The sequence below is a fragment of the Populus trichocarpa genome, chromosome 17, assembly GCF_000002775.5.
Source record: "Populus trichocarpa isolate Nisqually-1 chromosome 17, P.trichocarpa_v4.1, whole genome shotgun sequence".
NCBI lineage: Eukaryota > Viridiplantae > Streptophyta > Magnoliopsida > Malpighiales > Salicaceae > Populus > Populus trichocarpa.
In genome coordinates, this window is record NC_037301.2 from 5382860 (window position 1) to 5404895 (window position 22036).

At 33.9% G+C, this 22036-nt stretch overlaps 1 protein-coding gene across 1 annotated transcript; it reads right to left on the reverse strand.

Annotated features, from left to right (window-relative positions):
• Nucleotides 1-6389: 6389 nt before the first annotated feature.
• On the reverse strand, nucleotides 6390-17810 carry LOC18107204 (probable protein S-acyltransferase 7). Its single transcript, XM_006373138.3, has 5 exons — nucleotides 17474-17810; nucleotides 16163-16345; nucleotides 8014-8310; nucleotides 7295-7528; nucleotides 6390-7184 (listed from the first exon to the last, which is right to left on the reverse strand). Exons 1-5 carry the CDS (start codon nucleotides 17555-17557, stop codon nucleotides 6660-6662), a joined length of 1323 nt encoding a protein of 440 aa, XP_006373200.2. The 5' UTR covers nucleotides 17558-17810; the 3' UTR covers nucleotides 6390-6659.
• Between the last annotated feature and the right edge of the window lie 4226 nt (nucleotides 17811-22036).

The following is a 22036-nucleotide window of genomic DNA, read 5'->3' on the forward strand; positions in this document are numbered from 1 at the left end:
TTCAACTATGAGGTGCAGAAAAACACAAATTCAAGAAAACTCCTTAAGAGGGGTAATTCTGACATTTCACATTTAGGTGTAGTGATGGTTAGGTCAAATTACAAAACACCCTACAAACTGTATTGACTAAACATGGGACTTCTAGTCTTTCCCCTACATGTCTTTCGGACGTCACCATTCTACTGTTCTTAGTTCTTATCTACTGGACATTCATCACATGAGATGGAAAATTTGAGAATGGCTTCATATCAAAATTCAAAACTCCCGGGGTTCTTTCTTTTACCCGAACGATGCACTCCACTTTTTCTTGATACAAAAAACATAACATCCTCGTATCAGCAATTGTTAATTGCCGTACAATAAAAGGTAAGAGCTAAAATTCTTTGTGAGTAGAATGATCGATAGAAAATTCTTCACCAACCAAGGTATAATAAGACAACGATCAATCAAGAGAAAACAATCAACTATAGAAAGGGTGTTCATGTAATCGACTAGGATAAAGTGATTGAACACAAAGAAAATTTCTTATAATCGACCAGAGCATGATTCCTTAACATGTATAACTAGTTAGAATTACATAACAAGTTAGGATTCATGAATTTGTCAGAAAAGAATCTATGTTTTAGTTAGAGTACAGTTTAAATTATGATTCAACATATAAACTTGAGGGTTTTATTTAGTGTAGACTTTGATGGAAAAGAGCTTGAGGTTACCATTTTAGTGGTCTTTGAAAAGAATGAGAGTGTTTAGGGTTCTTGAATTTTACGTCGTCTACGTCTGAAACAATTAAAATGTCAAACACATTTAAGAATATATTCAATAGTTTTGGGTGAATAACATAACTTTTCATGTCATATTTGTTCTATTCAATCAATTGATTTTAGTGTAAATATGATGAAGAAAATATTTGAGGCATTGTTTATACAAAAAAAAAAAATATTTGCGCGTCAATCATATAAGAACATTAATGAGTCACTATCTATATAGAAAGATAAACTGACATCAATTATGAATAATATGATTTACTAAGTTTATGATCGATCAAAGTTAAGAAAGAGAGGACAACAATTGACTAGGAGAAAATGAGTAGTAAGGGTTCTTATCACCACCACCAACATGTGGTTCTTCTTCCTCATCATACTCTTCCTCAGCATGACCTTCCACCTGGTCTCTAGTGACCTAATCACCGTCCCTATTTAATACAAATCTCATCTTAGTAAGGGTTTTATGGGTTATTTTCATATGCTTAGAGTATAATGTCTTATCCGTACTTATTAGCATAATATTGAAATGCTAAAAAATGATGGATAAACATTGACAATAAGGTAATGACTTCTGTTTTTTATCATGTGCCATAATCATATTCTTTATCATTATGTAGAAAGGTTTATAAGCTTTCTTCTAATCATGCAATCAATCAAGCGCATATCTATTAAAGTAACCTCATCATAATGCCTATTTTTGGGCAGGATATCATGTGTTATAATCCTATGTAGCAATCTAGACTTAAGCATCAAGTATTGACTTTTAATTTTAGCAGCTAGTACAAAATCATGTCTACAGGTGTGCATTATGATGACATCATCATACACAAATCCCTCAATAGTAGGGATAATCTTCATCTAAAAAAATTAAGGCCATCATTGTTAATACCAAATTTTTTTTGCTAATATAGCACAACTATACTCTATACTCTTATTTTGGAGACTACTAGTAATTCTAAGCTCCATGGTTATCCTCATATTAGCAAAGAAAACATCCTAATACAAGCAAGGTATGTGAGTTTTTTCATATTATAAATCATACTTCAACCTATTTCATCAAACAATGATTCTATCCCAAATGTATTTAAATCACTCATATACCCCTTTAAATAGAAATAGCTCTATTTGAGAAGTATTCATATACCTTTCTACATTGTCACTTGTAAGAGAATGAGGATTATTGGCTTCTTTTCTCCTTGATTCAACATCTCTAGAACGCTTCTGAGGTGTCATACCCTTTGAAACTTGAAGAAATTAACTTGAAAAGGTTGGGTTTTGTTGAAATTTGAGAGATTTTTAGAAAAGGTTTCGGGTTAGGGTTTTCAAAATTGATTTGGGGATTTTGTGAGATGTTGAAAAGAGATAGTAATATTTATATTATCGAGCAACCGATCGACTAGTTGCCCTGAGTTAGTTCAACCAATCAACCAGTTTAAACTCAACCTTGAAATTTCCTAATTTTCTCTTTTGATCATGTGTATGCATCAAATGCATGTAGATTTCCATCTTTACTTTCCCCATCTTCTATGTAAGGGATTAACACATTTCTCACCATAGACAAAGCCTCCTCAATTTTTACAATCACCAAATTCCCATTGATGATAAACTTGACCTGCTGATGTAAGGAAGATGTGACAGCCTGAGCTGCATGAATCTAAGGCCTTCCTAACAACATGTTATATAAAGGATGGATATCCATCACTTGCAATATCACCTGGAATGGTTGAGGGCCAATGATCAAGTCAACATCAATATTCCTAATAATTGGCCTTAGTGACCCATTGTATGCTCTGGCAGTCATGGTACTCGACTTCATATGAGAGGCATCAATAGGCATTGTATTAAGCACATGCCTTGGAAACATATTTAGAGTAGAATCATTGTCTATGAGCACCTTAGAAATCATACAATCTTTGAATTTTACCGTGATAAATAGCGGTTTATTATGACTGGTCCCTTCAGGATCAAGCTCGTCGTAGGTAAAGTACAAGTAGTTGGTGACTTGAATCCTTCCCACCAAATGTTCTATGAAATCCTATGTGATATCTTGAGGAACATACACATCATTAAGAACCTTCTGAAGAGCGTTTCTATGCAATTATGAACTCAGCACTAATGACAACAAAGAAATCCTAGTGAGTGTATTTTTTAATTTATCCACCACACTATATTCAGTATGCTTCATCAACTAAGTTGGAGGATTTTTCTCTTGAAAGCAACATATCCATCAATATTATGACCGGCGATACCAGCATGGTATTCATATTTTTTTATCGGGTTTGTACCAATGAGGGAATGGTGGTTATAAAGGTGTTAAAGGAACAAGCGCAACCTAGCCAATACTGAGAAGCCTTTGGTACATTTCACTGAGAAGTATGGGTAGTGGTGGAAGTTGTTCTTGATTTCCTAGGAAGTTTCTTTGTGGGTAAGAGGTATTGCTGGTCTGGTTATTTGTAGGGTTGGTATGAGTGTTTGTTTGGCTTCCAAGAAAAGACGAGGTAAAATTTATATTAGATATGGCAGGGGTAAGCGCAAATGTTTTGAGGGCATAGTTGTCTTGGTAAGTTTTCTTCTTCCCTTTACCTCATCTTTTGACATTGTGAATTTCAGTTTCCTTTCTTCGTCCAGCAAAACCTCTTTTCTCATTGGGGTATGCAATCCTACCTATCCGGATGGTTTGCTCGATCCTTCAGCTATTACAACTAGGTCAGAGAAATTTTACGCAGATCTTCCAACCAAGTATTCAAAATACAGGGCCTTGAAAGTGCTCAAGAATAAACCAATCATCTCTTTTTCCAACAATGGAGGATTAACCTGTGCAGCTAATTCGCGCCACCTTTGGGCGTATTCCCTTACGGACTCTTTGTTGCCTTTCTTCATAGCTTGTAAGCTTGATCTATCTAGGGCCACGTCCATATTGAACTTATACTGCCTAATAAAGGCATCAACCAAGTTCTTCCATCATTTTACATTGGTATTGTCTAAACGCATATATCAAGTGAGAGCAGCATCACTCAAACTGTTTTAAAAGAAGTGTATCAACAACTTCTCATCATGAACTACCTCAACCATTTTATTACAATATGTTCTAAGGTGGGTTATTGGGCATTGAGTTCCAGTGTACTTGACAAATTTTGGCACTCTAAACTTCTTTGGAATGACCATGTTGGGCATTAAACACATCTCAGTGGCCTTTATGGGATCATACAAGTTATTCCATTTAATTGCCCTCATTCTTTCTTCTATAGCAGCCAATTTTTTCAGACCATCCTCCTTCAGTACCTTATCCTTTTCAAATTCCTCCATTGTTAGGTCAACAATATGGGGCATCCTTAATGGTTATGTTGGTCGAGCGGGTGAGAAATGTGCAGCATGTTGAGATTCAGGCGACATCCTATTTACCCCCATAATTGGTGGATTGAAGGGAATAGTAGGCATCGGTGGAGGCTAAGCTGTAAATATTAGCTGGGAGATGTTCCTTCTCCAAATCTAGACCTCATAGCCTATTTGAGTAAACTAATAAACATTACTACATCCTCCTTTAGACTTTCCAACGTTTTTTGGTGTTGGGTGTCTAACTAGGCTCTTTCTTTATTTTTCATTTATCTTTTTCGCAGTCAAGTATTATAGATGCATTTCAATGGAGGACCTATATTTCCTGTGTATATATAGAATATGATAATTTATAAGCACGTGCACAAGATGCATGAGTATGGATGAATAAGAAAAGTATATTGGATATGGATTTGCTCTTCAGGGGTGACATATGGTCGTTACTCTTTGGATATGCGGTCGAGCTAGAATCTGATATCGTGTTATAATGCAGAGAGTAGATTTGTCTTGTCTTTTGTCATATGGGTTTTCAGCCATACATACATAATGTTTTTGAATAAAATGGGGATCTTAGCTCTTTTATTAATCATCAAGAGTTTTTTATTACAATGGAAACTGCTCTAATCTACTACACAAGAAGTAAATACATTGTCTTTATTAACTATAGCTTTTAGACCAAAGGTTTTGCATGTCTTTTTTTTATAGATATTTTTTAAGAAAAAATATTTTGTTTTGTATTTAGTTTTTGAAGATTTGTTTTTTTTTTTTCCAATTTTGTACATATAAGCTTTATTTTATATAAAAAAGTTATTTTGAAATAATATTTCTAATATGTCCGACGTTGCATAATATTTTTTTTCCTTTTCTTTTATTCACTCAGTTTCATGTGTTTTTATTTTTATTATCCTTTATTGATTTTAATAAACAAATTCAATAGATACAAACATTTTTTTATTGATTTTAATAAATAAATTCAATAGATACAAACATGTAAAAATTTTATTTTATGAGATCAAATATCTCAATTTACATCCATCTCTTAATTTATCCAATTTCTCTTATAGTTATTGTTAACGATTTTTTTTATTTACATAAATCATAGATAATTATTGATTTATTTGATTAGATATTTGGATAAACTTTTCGATTTATATTTTGATTTTTGTGTGTAAAAATACATATCAAAACAGCAATATATTCAAATATTTTCTTAAAAAAGAACTTACAATCCATAGTGAGATACGATTCAAATAGCTAATTTTATTTCCATTGAAGGACAAACTCGAGATGACAACTCTCTTTTTATATTTTTGGATTTGACCACTGAGTGCACCTATACAAACATTTGTGAGGACATCGTAGATATATCCTATGAACATTACACAAGTAATTGATTGTTGGAAAATAGTAGAGCTTTTATTAGTTTACTAGTTCTACGCCAGCGTTGCTATAGGGTATTTTTAAAAAAGATTTATTTATATTTAATTATATAATAATAAAAATTTATATTTTACAGAATTTTAACAATTTTATTGAATATTTAATTTTTTCATAATAAATTTTCATAAAAACTTCAAAGATCTATATTTTGAGAAAAAAATGTATTTCTCTTGTCAGAATTCTTTTTTGTTATTAATGTCTTTGTTATTTTGTGGGACAATGATTTTTTTATTAATAAAAAATAATATCAATTAAAATAAATATATGCAAAAATCAAATAATTTAAATTAAGTAAGAAAGAAATGCATTTATTTAGTCAAAGCTTCATTTCTTTTTTATGAAAAAGCCGATTATCTTGCTAATATAACAAAAAAAAACATTTGTGCAATGGATGCGTTTTCAATATCATTGATTTTTTTAATTGAAAAAAATGACATGCTTAATAAAATAAATTAAAAATAATTCAAAATACCTCATTTTCTTACTAAATCATTTTCATCATCCTCCTGTTTGTTATTATAATTATAATTATTTTTCAAAATATTTTTTGTTTGAAAATGTAATAAAATAATTTATCTTTATTTTTAAAAATTTATTTTTAATATCAACAAATTTAAAAATATTTAACAAATTAATTTAAAATACAGAAAAAAATTCAAAATTTTTTAAAAACACTAAACACAAAAAATAAATAGACTTACTTGGTGTTATGCCTGACCCAGTTATTAATTGCCTTGATACACCATACGGCAGGGCGACCCCGATGGCAACCAAATTAGGAATCGAGCTGGTGGCGGTCAAAATCATTGTCTCCGAAATTGAGAGGAAGAATTATTGGAAGGCACCAACTGATTCCTCAAATAAAATGAAATTGGACTCTTATCTAATTCCAGAAATACAAGAATCAAAACTGAAAGTAACTCACTCATACTAACAACACACCATTCCATTCCACACCCTAAAAGCACAATGGTCAAACCAACAAAGAGTTTTTCAAGCACTCCCTCTGAAGTTCCCCCATGTTTGAAGTTGAATAACTAACCATTTAGTCAGCTCACCCCCAGCACTCGACAAATCAGATCCTCTTCCATTTCCTAGGTTTGGTGCTGATCAAATCCACATCTATGATTGTTGGTTCTCAGTTGTCAAGCTGCCACTGCTGCTCCCACCACCCATACGGTTGGATTCCCCCACTCTAGCTGCCAAGGCAAGAACTTCAGGTGACATCTCCCAGCTTCCACTCTTTCTTCCCCAACTCGATCGCCTAGGATGTATTCCACCACGGTCTCCAACTTCATCTACTGTGGTCCTGATATCCAGGGATAATTCATCTAGTTCACCATCTTTTATGTTCAGCCGATCGTTGTCAGCAAGTTGTCCTTCGCCATCAGTCATAGCATTCATGTCTCCCCATACTGTTTTCCTACCCATTTCCATGTCACCTACAGCTTTACCCATATTTGGACTCATGAAGCCCCTACCAAGTGTTCGAGCTGGTAGTGCAGGTTCCCCGGGCACCTTTGCCCTGAAATTGTTCTTGGATGGGGGGATACTGGAGCAAAATATTTCCTTCAAGTTCTCTACCACTCCTTTATAAAAGGGATTTGCGTGCCTGTCATAGCGATATCTGAAATTCTCATAAGTAGTCTGCACAAGCAAGGTGGACCATTAGTAAAAAGTGTATTGTTAATAACAGAGACTTTGATTCAGAGTGAATGAATGGAATTCTTCATAAAAGAGGAAGATTACTCTCATACCTGATTTGTGCAGATGAGATACAAATGGAAGGCAGTAAGGCCACCGACAAACCACATTGATATGAAAGTATAAACTATTAAAACAATCGAGGCAGGGGTTTTGATCATTGCTTTCCAAATTAATGAGTTCTCTGATCCCATGATCTTCCTAATGTAGACCCAGCAGAATGAAAAAACATATATACAGAGAAGGGTCGTTGAGAAGACAAACATGAAGAAGAATCGATAATTTCTCTGCACCCAGAAGCATATCAATCAATTTAAGGAGCCATGACACTCAAAAAGACAACCAAGGCACCAAATAAATCCAACTACTTTCCAGGCCAGCAACTTGAGAAGTATTAATTCTAGAAACTTGATATCAGAATTTGCTAATTTATATGCATGAACTATTTATATTCAATACATTGACATTTCATTAAGTTTTCAAATTATCAATAAAAAACAGGGACCATATGTGTTCAGACGCATCAAATTTTGAGATAGCATCAGCAAGACAGGGCTGAATTTTCATGGTCAAAGAAAGCAGAACCCAACTTCAAGCTTGGGTCCATTTAATTATCACCCTTCAGCAGAAGAGAATCAAGAGATCCACAGCAATATGACTACTTATCCTAACCAATTGATGTCATAGAACCAGATATAATTTTTCTTTTATTTTGTGTTGAAAATCATTTCACAGCTACAGTATCACAATTATAAAAAAGAGGATCACTTACCAAGCCAATACACTGCCCAACCCAAGGGCAGTGATGGTCAAATCTTTCTACACAGTTATTGCATATTGAACAATGCGAGCAGCGAGGTGGTCTGTAAAGCATGCAAGTATCACAATACTTGACTTTCACAGTCATTCCATTGAATTCCACCTCCTTAATGCGTGGCAGGCGTAATTGTGGAGTTTGACCGGACCCAACATCTGCACTCCCATAAAAGCCATCCGGTTCTGGTGGATATGCATTGCGTGGAATTATGCCAGGATCCCTTCCAGATGTTAGCAGGAGAAGAACTAAATCCTGAGATGTCAGAGACATTTATGAGCTTCATGTTCAGTCTTACAGAACCAATTTCATTATCAGGCCCATGAAAGACATAGCATAGACGACATTTCACACATATTTTGAGCTTTCACTTCAGGAACAAGATATCCCTTTGCAACGCCGTCCACCATCCTCAAAATTAGTGCAAAAAGTGCCTCACATGCATGACAAGAACCACACAAGTGTATGCAGGTCAAAACAGTGTGAAGCTAGGTTTGACATAATTTGGTTGTAGCAGATTCAGAAAGGCAAAATGACAATAAAAAGAAACATAAAAACTGCACATCCCAAAAAAGTAAGAGCAAGGTATAATCCAAGAATGGCATTTACATGATATTTTGCTAGGCCACATATGTTTACAAATCAAATCACATGCAACCCTAGCTTACATGGTAACCCTAACACCAGCCTAACTGTATGATGTATTAAAGGTAAAAAATGTAACCGGGCTTTGGTATAGACAGAACAAGGCATAAAATTTGATGAATTATGTATAATCTGAACACCCTGAAAATAAATTATGATGATACGTTGGCAGTTATGCATATATCCTTTTTTAATTCGCTAATAAATCTAATTGGGTTTGGTTGGTTATTAGCGGCAACATGGATAGTTATTCATTGTTTGTTCCCTACAAATTTTCTACTACTAACAGCAATCCAATTCTCTCTAGTTACAAAATATTTAATTAGAGACTTCCTAAATTACTTTTAAAATATAACCATGAAATTAAACTGACCCATCAAACTCTAAAAAAATATCACACTGAAATTATATCTGAAAGTTTATTTATATTTTCACATTAGCATAAGTTATTTTCCAATTTATCATTTTGAATTTCTTTTCATTATGCTTCCTGTGCTTTAAAAGAAAGTCCTCTTGGTGAAACTTCATAAGACTTGAACCATACATGGTGCCACAATCTTCTTACAAAAAAATACATTTGCTTATTAGCTGTCACAAAAACCTCATCTTATGTGAAACAATATCCCATTCCTATTCAGTTTCAAAACTTCTTTTCCAGATTCTCTAATGCTAAACATTTTGCTAATGTATTCACGTTGTTCAAAAGATAAAAATAAAAATAAAAATTTTCATACTTAGTTATGCAAGGTCACATAACAAACTCGACCAAAGTATTAATGATTTCTTATTTATTTGTTGTCTAAAGTTTGTTGTTACTGTAAATGTTGCAGTGAATGGTTATTGATTAAAGTTGTTTTTATAAGATTATTTAGAGATGGATAAAGGAAGGTGGAAAAATAAGAAGAAAAATTAAGGAAGAAAGAAAGGTTGTGAGATGAAGTGACAGCAAATATTAATTCATTCCATCCTTTCACTTGCTTACATCACATGTATATATAAGAAAAGAGTATAAAATTACTTTACTACCCTTGACTCCACTCTATAAATAATAATTGCTCCTAACACTCCCCCTCAAGATGAGGCATAGATATCTCTCATGCACATCTTCCTAATAAAGCCTTTAGTAAACACATTAGGTAATTGTTCTTTAGTTTTTACATAGATATCTCTCATGCACATCTTCCTAATAAGGCCTTTAGTAAACACATTAGGTAATTGTTCTTTAGTTTTTACAAAAAGAATACAAATAGTCTTCTCATTCAACTTCTTCTTAATAAAGTGTTTATCAACCTCAATATGCTTCATCCAATCATGTTGAACTGGATTATGAACAATGTTGATAGTTGCTTTGTCGTCACAGAACAACGACATAAGACCACCAACAGTTATTCTCAGCTTAGCTTATGCATTAGATTTTTTGCCACAAAAGTTCACACACTCCATATGTCATTGCTCGATACTCTGCTTCTACACTATATTGAGACACTACAGGTTATGTTTTACTCCTCCATGACACCAGATTGCCACCAATTTCAGATGTGGATTTTCTATCATCCAACGATCCTACCCAGTCAACATCGATTAAGGCTTTTACCTTTAAGTGCCCATTATTGGGGAACAACAACCCTTTGCCAGGAGCAGACTTTAGACATCTAAGGATGCGATAAACAACATCAAGGTGGGATGTGTGAGGATCATGCATAAACTGATTGATAATACTAACTGAATAAGCTATATGAAGTAGGGTATGTGATAAATAGATCAACCTACCAACTAACCTTTGGTATGTCTCTTTTTCAGCTACTTCACCTTCACAATTGGCTGGGCTTGTTTTAGCTAGTACATCAAGAATATATTTTCTTTGAAAAATAAAGATGCCTTTACTTAACCTTGCAGCTTCAATTCCTAGAAAGTAACGCAACCTCCTAAGGTCTTTGATTTTGAATTCTTTAGTAAGATACTCCTTCAACATATAAACCTCCTCGTGATCATTTCCTGTCACCACAATATCATCAACATATACAATGAGAATTGTAGTCTTGCCTTAGTGATGTTTGATGAAACATGGTGTTGTCTCCATTGCTTTGTTTGTACCCAAATCAAACAAATGCCTTGTTGAATCTATCAAACCCTGCACGAGGAGATTTCTTAAGGCCATATAAAGCTTTTCTCAACTTGCACACCTTGCCCTTTGTCTTCCCACAAGAGAAACTTGGAGGAATTTCCAAATACACTTCTTCCTCTAAGTTTCCATCTAGAAAAGCATTCTTAACATCTAATTGTTGCAAGTCCCATCCTAGATTTGTTGTAATAGATAACAACACCTTGATTGAGTTCATTTTTGCAATAAGAGCAAACGTTTCCTGCTAGTCAATTCCATAAGTTTGGGTATATCTCTTAGCAACTAGCCTTGTACCTATCAATACTTCTATTTGGCTTCTGTTTAATAAAGAAAACCCATTCACAACCTACCACTCTCTTTATTGTAGGAAAAGTTGTGAGCTCCCATGTGTTATTTTTCAACAAAGCTCTTATTTCCTCTGCCATGGGTTCTTTCCACCTGGTATTTTTAACAACTTTCATAAAATCCTTAGGAATAGACACATAAGACAAGGAGGATACAAAAGCTCTTTATGAAGGTGACAAGTAATCATATGACACAAAATTAGATAAAGGATGTTCGATATAACTTTGAACTCCTTTTCTAAGAGAGTTAAAGGAAGATCATCAATAGAAGGAATAACATTGTCAGTGGAAGAGTTTGGAATTTAATAGTCATGTGTATGCTGTAAGGTTGAATTCAAAGATGGTTCTTGGCTAGATATTGTTGATTCATTGACTTCTTTCATTTTTTTTTCTTGCGAGTGTAAGCCTACCAAACCTTCTCCTTTTGTCCCTTTCTAGTTTCCCCATCATCTTCCTGAACTATTTTTTTCTCTCCTTCTAGTTCCTCATCACTCCTACATTCCTTGACTTCTGCTGGATTTTCATTTCCTTTCTCTCTCTCCCCTTGATTTGCTCCCTCCAATTCTAGCCAAGATTAAACAAGGTAAGAGATGCCAAGAACATATCCTCACTCTCATTGACCTCCCCCTTAAGATGTGAGATGACAAAATATAACTCATTTTCACAAAAAGTGACACAATGCCAACAAACATTTTTCTACATGGAGGATGATAACATTTATACCCTTTCTAGTAGCAAAGTACCCAATGAAAACATATTTCAATGCTCGCGGATCCAACTTACCAACAGCTTGTCAATGATCCCAAACAAAGCAAACACACCCTGAGGTTTTTTGCAGGACAATGTAGGAACTCTATTGGAGTTATAAACTCAAGAACTCTCAGTTGCATCCTATTAATGAGATATGATATTGTAAGAATCTTATCTCCCATATGGGTTTGGAGCAAATTCCTTGTAAACATGAGAGATTTGGCAACTTCTAATAAGTGTTTGTTCTTTCGCTCAGCTACATCATTCTAATTTGGAGTATTTACACAACTAGTCTGATGCAAAATCTCATGTTCCAACATAACCTCCATCCATGTACTTTGTACCATCATCACTCCTTAAGATTTGAACTTTAGCATTAAATTGTGTAAAAATCATGTTATGAAACCTCTTAAAGCAAGAAAACACTCACTTCTATTATTATGCATCAAATAAACTCAAGTAGTACGACTATAACAATCAATAAAAGTAACAAACCACCTACATCCAAATAAGGAAACAACTAGACTAAGACCCTAAACATCTGAGTGGATCACCATAAAAGGTTTACTACTTCTATTATTAGTTGAGGAATAAGTAGCATGTATATGCTTAGCAAATTCACAAGCATCACAAGATAAAGTTGTTGTAGTACATTGCTTAGATAGTGCTGGAAAAAGATTTCTTTGAGCTACAAAAGATGGATGCCCCAATTAATTATGTCACGAAAGTAATTCTTGATTGACGTCTTTAAAAATGGTCATCAACCCATGTTTGAACTCACTTGTGTTTTCTAGACCAACAAAACCAGCTTCTACCAAATATAAGCCATCATTCACTCTACCATAGCCAATCATCTTCTTCGTCTTCAGGTCCTTGAACACATAATGAGTGGGAATAGAATGAGACTTTACCCTTTAATATTTAGTTATTTTAATAATAGATAGAAGATTTGAAAAGAACTTGGGAACATGAAGCACAGAGGTTAAAGATAAAGTAGAAATACATTGGATTGAACCTTTACCAGAAATGGGAGAAATAGGGGCTTAGGAACCATCAGCTATAAGAACTTTATCTTTACATGAGAAAGGATTGTAAAATGAAAAAAAATTTGAAGACCAAGTCATGTGATCATTGGCTCCTGAATCTATAACCCAAGGATCAAAATCAAAAATGGTTGAGGAATTAAAAGCTATCATTGGCATACTTGCATGTGCAAAGTTGGATTAAGAGGGAGAAACAAGTTTGTTAGTTAGATGTCCAAGTGTTTGAACCTCTTCCTTGGACAGAGTTGGGGTGTTTGATTGACAATCAGGAACTGGACTTTCAGTTATCTCTGACACAAGTGCTTGTGATCTAGGATGACCAATTCTTTTCCCACCTCGTTCCCTTAAAAGACATCCATGTAACTGTCGATATGTCTCCCTGGTATTTTGGTTCGTCTACAATAATCACACATCAGTTGTTATTTTGTCTGCTAACCTTGGTTCACTAAGATGTGTAAATCCTTCTCTAAAGTTTTTCTGATTGGAGAGACCTATCATGGCTGACCTCTGATTGGATGCGACATGGCATTTCTACTTTCCTTTTACTAAACATGAGAATAAGTCTACCTCAAGGAAAGGAAGGGAAAGGCTCTTTCCCAAAACATGAACTCTAATTTGGTCATATTCAATGTTTAACTTGCCTAGGTAGTCATAAACACATTCCTTATCAATTAGTTTTTGAAACTTTATCAATTAGCCTAGAAAACCTGGTAGAAGTTTAACTCCTGCCACAAATTACTCAATTCAGCAAAGTATTGGGCTATAGACATATCACCTTGCTTGGTTTCATGAACCTTTTTTTCGTAGCTTGTAAACATGTGTATCATTGCCTAATGGTGATCACATCTATCTGGCAACATTCTAGATTTTTAAAGCAGAATCCAATATGAGATAACCACTAGCAATCAAAGATTGCATGGAGTTGATGAGCCAAGACATGACTAGAGAGTTTTTTTACTCCTATTGATCGAATATTGAGTTGCCAGCTATTGATCTCTCCTTTTCTCCTGTGATGTATCCATACGGTCCACGTGCCTCACTAAACAACAGACAAGATCGGGACCAAGCTAGATAATTATTTCCATCTAGTTTGATAAGGCTGATTTGGATGGTAGGATTCTCACTCACAACTCCAACCCGACCCCCATTACTCTCACTAAAGGGGAGACTAGTTTTATCAGTTGAACTCTTCTCTGTTATATTCAAAACACTACAAAGGACTATATATTTGATCACCACAAGAACCTAACTAGTCACTGACTAATAACCACCCTCCTAACTTGATTACAAATAATCATTCTCACTTATTCCAACAAGCAAACCTCTAGTTCACAATATTCAAGGATTTACAGAGTTGTAACCTAACATTTTTCCTACAAAATTAACAGCTCAAACAACAACAATTGTTAGTGAGACGCTAGGGCTTTTGTTCATGAAGTCAAGGCATTTCTGAAAGTACAATCTACACACTATAGTGATGTTGTGCTAACATCAACATGTTGTCATTGTTGATGTCAGCAAAAATAGTTGACTCCCCCAAAACAATGTTGATGTTTGTTGTGCTCATACCAAGCTGTTTTTCTAAGATTATTTAGAGATGGATGAAGGAAGGTGGAAAAATAAGAGGAAAAAGAATGAAGAAAGAAAAAGGAAAGGTTATGAGATGAAGTGACAACAAATATTAGTTCATTCCATCCTTTCACTAGCTTACATCACATGTATATATAAGAACATAGTATAAAAATAATTATTACCCTTGACTCCACACTATAAATAACAATTGCTCCTAACAACAATTAACAATAATCATACTAGTAGATTGAGAGTATAAAAAAAATGTGTTTAATAATTTCTTGCCTTTTTTATTTTTTTTTTAAGATTTGCATGCAAAAACATACTATATCATGTGTCACATACTAGCAAAAAAAAACACTTAAAATGATCGATTGCAATTTTTTGCCTATAATATTTAGCTACATAGAATACATGTGTCACAGAATACATGATATATGTGCATGTATATTTCATCAAAGTGCAACATCCAGCTTTTTGGAAATTGGAGAATTGACAATACCTATAATGTTATGCAAAGGATGTGCTTGCAACAAGTACGGTCATCATTCATATCAATAAGAAGAGTCAATGTGGTAAAAGCAAGGCCAACATGGTAAGAAGGGGCAGCAAACTAGGGTAGAGACAAGCTGGGGCTATGAACTGGATATTCAATGAGATTGTATTGAAGGCTTTGAGCAAGGTAAAAGAAAGCACATCAACCCGCTATCTCTGCCACAACTGATGAAAGGTGATAGGTAATGGCATAATGCCATGCTAAATCACAAAAAAATACTTATCCCTCTTGAAAATTCATTCTTCTAAACAACTAAAAAAATAAAAATAAAAAGTACCTCCACAATGCACACCATGAAGGACTATATTATGAAGAAGATATTCATCCATTAACCTGCTCTACATATTACAATAATCAGTTTCCAAAAATAACACCTCTTATCCCCAGTCCACATGACTAAGCAGTTTTTCCTACCCCATCCATTAAGGACTATATTTTGTAGAAGATGTTCATCCATTAACCTGCTCTACAGATTACAATAATCAGTTCCCAAAAATCAAACATCTTATCCCCAGTCCACATGACTAAGAATTTTTTTCCTATCCCATCCAGTCTCCAGACAGCCTACTGTATATTTAGCTTATGCTCTAAATTTCTGCATGACCAAATCTAAAGACCTTCCCTTTGAACCCCTTTTCTCCTGCCACACTCCTTAGAAGGATGAACAGGACTGGTTATAGTTGTGCTTGAATCCCGGTTGGAGACTCTCCAATAATCCATGGCAGTGCACCAATATAACAATTACCCTATCTCGGCTCTCTGATATATCAGCATAAGATCAGAGAAGACCTGAATGGATACTATTGCTATACTTCAAATTCATAAATTGTTGTACATGCCAAGAAAAAGAGATTTTTTCAAGCAGACTATGCAAAATCAAAAGATTTCAAGGAAATTCTCTGCTCCTCAATCCTGGTAGAAAAACCCTGGCTGACTCAGTTTTTGTTCAATGCTGAGTTAATAGAGGTTGCCAGCCAGATGTCAGATACTATAATCCTTACCAGTATGGAGAGAAAGAGAGAGGGATTGGAATGTGTGTGTGTGTGTGTAAAAGAGAGGGGGGGAAGGAGCTCACATAAATAGTGAACACAACAGCAATGACCATTATTGATATTCCCCAATCATCTGAAAAATCATCCATCAGCTTTCTGGCAACAAAGATACAGAACACTGCAACTGGAACAACTATCAGGAGTGTAGTCAATGCAAGCGATCTCACATCTGGTCCAAAAATAAACCTCCCTTGAAGAAAAAATATCTGCAGAAGAGTGTAAATCCAGTAAGTTCCTGGGAAAAACATTGAAAATTTAGCACATACTTAGAATAAGAATGCAGTTGTGGGCAATTAGCACCTAGTCCTAGGATCAACTGACATCTGACCACTAGCACTTCGGAAGCTGAATACTACACTTAAAGTCCATCAATCTCATTTTCACATGGTTTACCACAATCAACCACAATTCAAGCAATATAAGCTCCACTAACATAATATCACTATCACTAATGCGAAACAGGGTTAAGAAGCTCTCACATAATGTAAGAACTCTACCAGTTCTAGTTCAGGAATTAAACCTCTTGGTCAAACAATCAATTATATATGTGATTTTCCTATTACATCTTTCTCTACAGAATTCTGCTGTCAATGACAAATTTCTACAAATTCAAAAAGAAGTAGCATAGTTATATAGTGTGCAATGAAAAAAATACTCAATATGGCATCTGTTGAATGCAGAAGAATAAGTTCATGCATTGCCCAACACAATCATTTCAATTTGAGATATAACATAAATATTAAAAAAACACAAAAAATAACTGTACTTCCACTAGGCGGTCACAAGACCCTTGACTCACAAAATAGGCAAATCACCCCATTCAAACAATCTTGAAACTTAAGCTGCAAACGTCAAAATCAAAAGACATCTCAGTTCTTTCCATCAACCTCTTCCAACTTCTTGTTAGTTGCTTTAAATCTTATTGACATGATCCTGACAGCCAATCTCTTTCCATTTAATTAAACGCCAATAACTACACAACTAGTTTTAATCTTGCCAAAAATAGCTGATGTTTGATACACTCAATATTTTACTAAGAGGGCTCATCAAATTTGGGGTTTTTTTTTTTTTTGTGTTACTGTCACCATTAATCATGTAACACTATTACTACTTGTTAAACTTTTTTAATTCAACAGATACAGTCAAAGTAGCTTTAAGTTTGCTTCTTCTTTCTTTCTTTTTTCTTTTTTTGCTGATTCAGATTCCCATTGAAAAGAAACAGAAACAGTGTAAATTTTTGTCGACAATATTGGTATCAATCAATCAATAAAAGCTTTCAAAATTGCACAAAAGAGAAAAGAAAGAAAGAAAGAAAAGATAAATCAGTTACATACGTTACTGCCTTTCCAAGTTTGATAAACCCGTAAATCACTGGATCCAGTATCCGATGATCCCTTTGGTGGTGGCACCACATACATTTCTCAATCGAATCTCTCCCTCTATTAAACCCTCAATTCAAGCCACTCATAAACCCTTCAAAAAAAAATCAAAAATCAAAAATTTGACGAACAGTCTCTCTCTTTATTAGGGTTTCATGAGAGTGGTGGTGGAGGAAGAGGAGGAGGAGGTGGAGGCGGCGACAGTGGCGGTGATGCCGGGGTTTTCCAGGTGTTTTCGGAGTGACAGGGAGGAGAAGAGGGAGAGATTTGATTATGGCGTGGTGTTTCTTTGTGTGCATGTGGCTTTACAGGAATTGAGAAGGGGTGATGTGGCGTGTTTGGATTGGATGGAAGTGAGTGATGTGGAGCGGGGTTGTGGTGGACCGGGGCTGGTTGGTTTTTTAGCTAACAGGGATGTGGTTTTCACTCTGATTTCTTTTGATTTTATTTTGCATATAATTATTGTCATTATTATATGCGTGACCATCACCTTACTTTGACCCATCTACTAATGAAAGAGGAAGACAGCAGTAGTCTATGAAAATGATATATTATTATTATTATTATTAGCAATGTTTATATATTATTATTGTTATTATTATTATTATTATGTTTTAGCAATGTTTATATATATTATTATTCTTATTCTTATTCCCTAGTTTGGTTTGGAAATTCAACTTCTACCTCTCCGATCTACAACACTTGGCTATACTCTCATCATTTGTCAACTTTCAATTTACAATTTACAATGATTCTCAACCGCTCAAAATACTTATCGAGTCAATTTAAATGTAATTGCAAAAGACTCTATATCCAGACCAAGAGAGCTTTATGTCCAGACCAAGAGAGTTTGCACACACCACTAAAACAACAAACAAGAAAGTAAGCTAATTAAAATATCATGAAATCATTATCTCATGCTTATATTTAATAAATTAATTTAATTTAGTTTTTATAAAAATTATATAAAAAAAAACTAAATTGAATAGAGAACAATAAATAAAAAGACCCAAAATAATTCAAGTCATTATCAAAATTAGTGAAAAATCTTATAGAAAAAAATAAAAAAATATTAATAATAGAGTCCAATCTTAAATTAAATAATTACTAAGGGATGAAATTAAATATATATATATATATATATATATATATATATAATCTTAAAAAAAAAAGAAAAAACAACAAAATCCTAGCAAATTTTCTAAACTTGTGTTAATCTTTCAAACTCGTAGCCCGTGAAATCCTACATTTGTGCTCAATCAAGAAGTTTAATTTTCAATAAATTAAATATTAGAGCATGAAATAAAAAAAAAAACAAAATCAATCTAAAAAAATTGTCAAGGAAAAAAAATAGCAATTAAAATAATAAGGATCAAATTAGTAGGGAAAAAAACTTAAAAATGATGAAATTGTAAAAAAAAAAATAAAGTATTAAAAATTATCTCAAATAAAAATAAATATCAATTAAAAAATAGAGACCAAATTTGAAAGATAAAAAAAAAAAACAAAGCGGGATGAAATTAAAAAAATCCAATTTCACTAATCATCTCAAATAAAATAAATAGTAATAAAAAGAACATGAGCCAAATATGAAGAAATAGTTAAAGTGAAAGGCTACTTTTATTTTTTGCATGGTTAGCTTTGAAATAAAAGAGGAGAGAGGGGAAAAAAAGGTCGCATGCGCCAAACCAAACGTCCATTTAGAACACACACCGCACTTGGACGAAAGATAAACTAAGATGAATCTAATGCCGCCATGAAAGCCATTGTATGACCACCACACGCCGCCTAAAAGGGTGTGGGGATATTTCACATGTTGACGCATGTGCAAGCCATCTTTTTTTATAATATTTATACAAAGTCAATTACCAAACATCACCTCTAACAACCATATTATTACAAAAACAAAAACAAAAAAAAAAAGACACAAAGGCCCTAAATCTTTATTTAAAAAAAATCAATTTTAAAGGTAAATGCATCATTTAACTACTTTAAAAAATAAAGAATATGATAAGGCCCTAGATCTAGGTTTAGGAAATTTTACTTTTAAGGGTTATTAAATAATTTTACTATGTTGAATAAAAGTGAAAAGATCTTATTGCCCCCATCCAATTCTTAAATGATTTTTTGACCATTTGGTAAAGACTATTCTACATTTTCCAATACAAGGCTTGATGGTTTTGAAGTGAAGGGAAAAATCGTCGCTTCACTATTATAATCCACAGTAAATCTACTATTGGTCTATGGTTAAAACTTGAGCACTTATAGTTTTTTTTTTTTTAATGTGAAACCAAGAGTAAAGCATATAGTAGAAGTGAACAACCTTGAACAAATAAATGTAATGCTTATATAAATAAAATTAACAATCACTAGTTAACCAAAAGTAAAATTAGAAAACTTGCAAAAATAAATAAGCATAACATAATAAAGATCGTGGGTACAGAGAAATCAAACACAAGGAAATATTTTGGTTTGTCCTTGTCTACATCTAGTTATATGCAATAAAATCAATTAAAGAAGAGTTGAATTTGTTGACAATGAAAATTTCTTTCATAACACTTTTAAGTTATTCTATTTAATATAACCTTGTAAGAATTGTCGCACCCTCGCGACGGAGCGGCGACCCTGATTGATTTCAGGGTTTTTTTTTGTTTTTATGAATAAAAGAGTCGTCACCTAGTATTATGGCCACTAGGAAACCTAACTGATCTTTCAGAGATTCTAAGGCAAGGGACTGGTTGCGTAAAGGAAAAGTTTTAGCACCCCTAGTACGCCCTACCTAAGGTAAGTTACTTGATGTTTGGTTTGCCTTATAATTGCTATGGTGTTGGTGTTTTATAATCTAGAAGCAAGAACATTTGGCCAATATAGATCATACCCTTAGATATGTCTACAGAGTGCCAAGAAGAAACGATGTAGATCTCTTGAAACCTGTGTTTGATTTGAACTAAATTTATAACCTATGAATTAAAAGACAGATAAGATAGAAATCTAAGGAGATTTAATGTGCTTAAGAGCTTATTTTTCCCTTAGCATTTTAAGTGTTCGCGACTCGTAGATCGTAAGGAAGAGGAACAAAAAAAAAACTAAGTTAGAAATCTAAGAAAATTCAAGGTGCTTTCGAAGCCCATTTTTTCCTTAGTATTTCATACTTTCACGGCTCGTAAACCGTGGAGTCAAAAATTAAAATGTCCCCATTATAATCGAGACTTCTTTCAAGGATATGTGATTAAATAAATAATCATGACTTATTATTCCTAGAAAAGTATTTTGGATATTAACCACTTGGGGTTTCTTTATCCAAACATTAACAGCGAATAATAATAAGTTATTCCCAATAATATTTTGGATATTCATCCATTTGGAATTTCTTTATCCAAACATTAACGGTGAATAATAGATGAATTCTCCAAAAAAATAAGATTTTTGTATTTTTTTAGAATATTGGACAACACCTTTTGGAGTTTTACAAACATGTTGTAAAATCCAGAATGCAAGAAAAAAAAATTTTGTATTTAAGAAATTCATGTTAAAACACATTTTTTTAAAAAAAACTTCAAATATTTGTTTTTTTTTAAAAAAAGGAAATTGAAAATATGTTAGGGTATTGGCCGTATGCATGAAAACATTTTATATATATATATATATATTTGTCACTTTGCGTCGAAAACCGGGTTGTATTTTTACAATATAAAAATACACAAAATAAATACACACAAAAAACAAAGATATTACTCATTTTTTTTAAGGGCTGGGTCCAGCTCGGCCCATGTGGCTGGGCTGAACCAAGCAGGCCTAGCCGGGTCACAGGCCTAAACCAGTGACCCGACTAGGCACAAAGGCATGCGTGATTTTCCTCACGCGTGCCTTGGCTAGTCACTATTCAAGTGAGTTAAATTTCACTTGAACAGTAACACATGCAACTAAGAAATGCATGCAAAAATTGAATAACAAACCTGGAGAAAGACGAAGGAGCTGCAGCGATGTTGAAGGCGTGTTGATTGGTCTGTCAGTGTTCGTATGTTCTAGCCCTTTTTCCCTTTGTTCTCTATTTGCGTCCATCTCCTGTGTTTAGCTCTGTGTCTTCGTTCCTTTTTCTCTATTGGTTTTAGCCTCGGTTTTCTCTTCTTTCCCTCTCATTTGTTCTGCAGATTTTGTTGCAGGGAATGAAGCAGAGACCGAAAGGCAGTCCCTATTGGTTTTGGCTTTTGATAACCTTAAGAAAACTTAATCTTTTCCATCGATTTCTCTACTTTCTACTCTCCGCCTCCTTCCTTTCTGTTTTCCTTTTCCTTTCTTTCACGGTGACGAAAGGATCAAAGAAAGAAACCCTCTGTTTCCCTCTTATCTGCATTATTCTCTCCTTTTGCTGTCTTTTTTTTCTGCTTTCTCCTTTTCCTGCTCTTTTCTTCTTCTTTTTCCTCTTCTTTCTCTTTTTTTTTTCGTTGCCTCCCTTAGGTCAGTAGAGGAGGCTTACATATAGCCTATATGCAGCTCCATTTAGGAAACAAACTACAT

Coding starts and splice junctions, on each gene's coding strand:
- LOC18107204 (XM_006373138.3), bottom strand. CDS start 17,557: ATGTATGTGGTGCCACCACCAAAGGGATCATCGGATACTGGATCCAGT. Junction 8,311..16,162: donor CTGTTGTGTTCACTATTTAT/GTGAGCTCCTTC, acceptor CTGACATCTCAG/GATTTAGTTCTTCTCCTGCT. Junction 7,185..7,294: donor ATCTCATCTGCACAAATCAG/GTATGAGAGTAA, acceptor TTGCTTGTGCAG/ACTACTTATGAGAATTTCAG.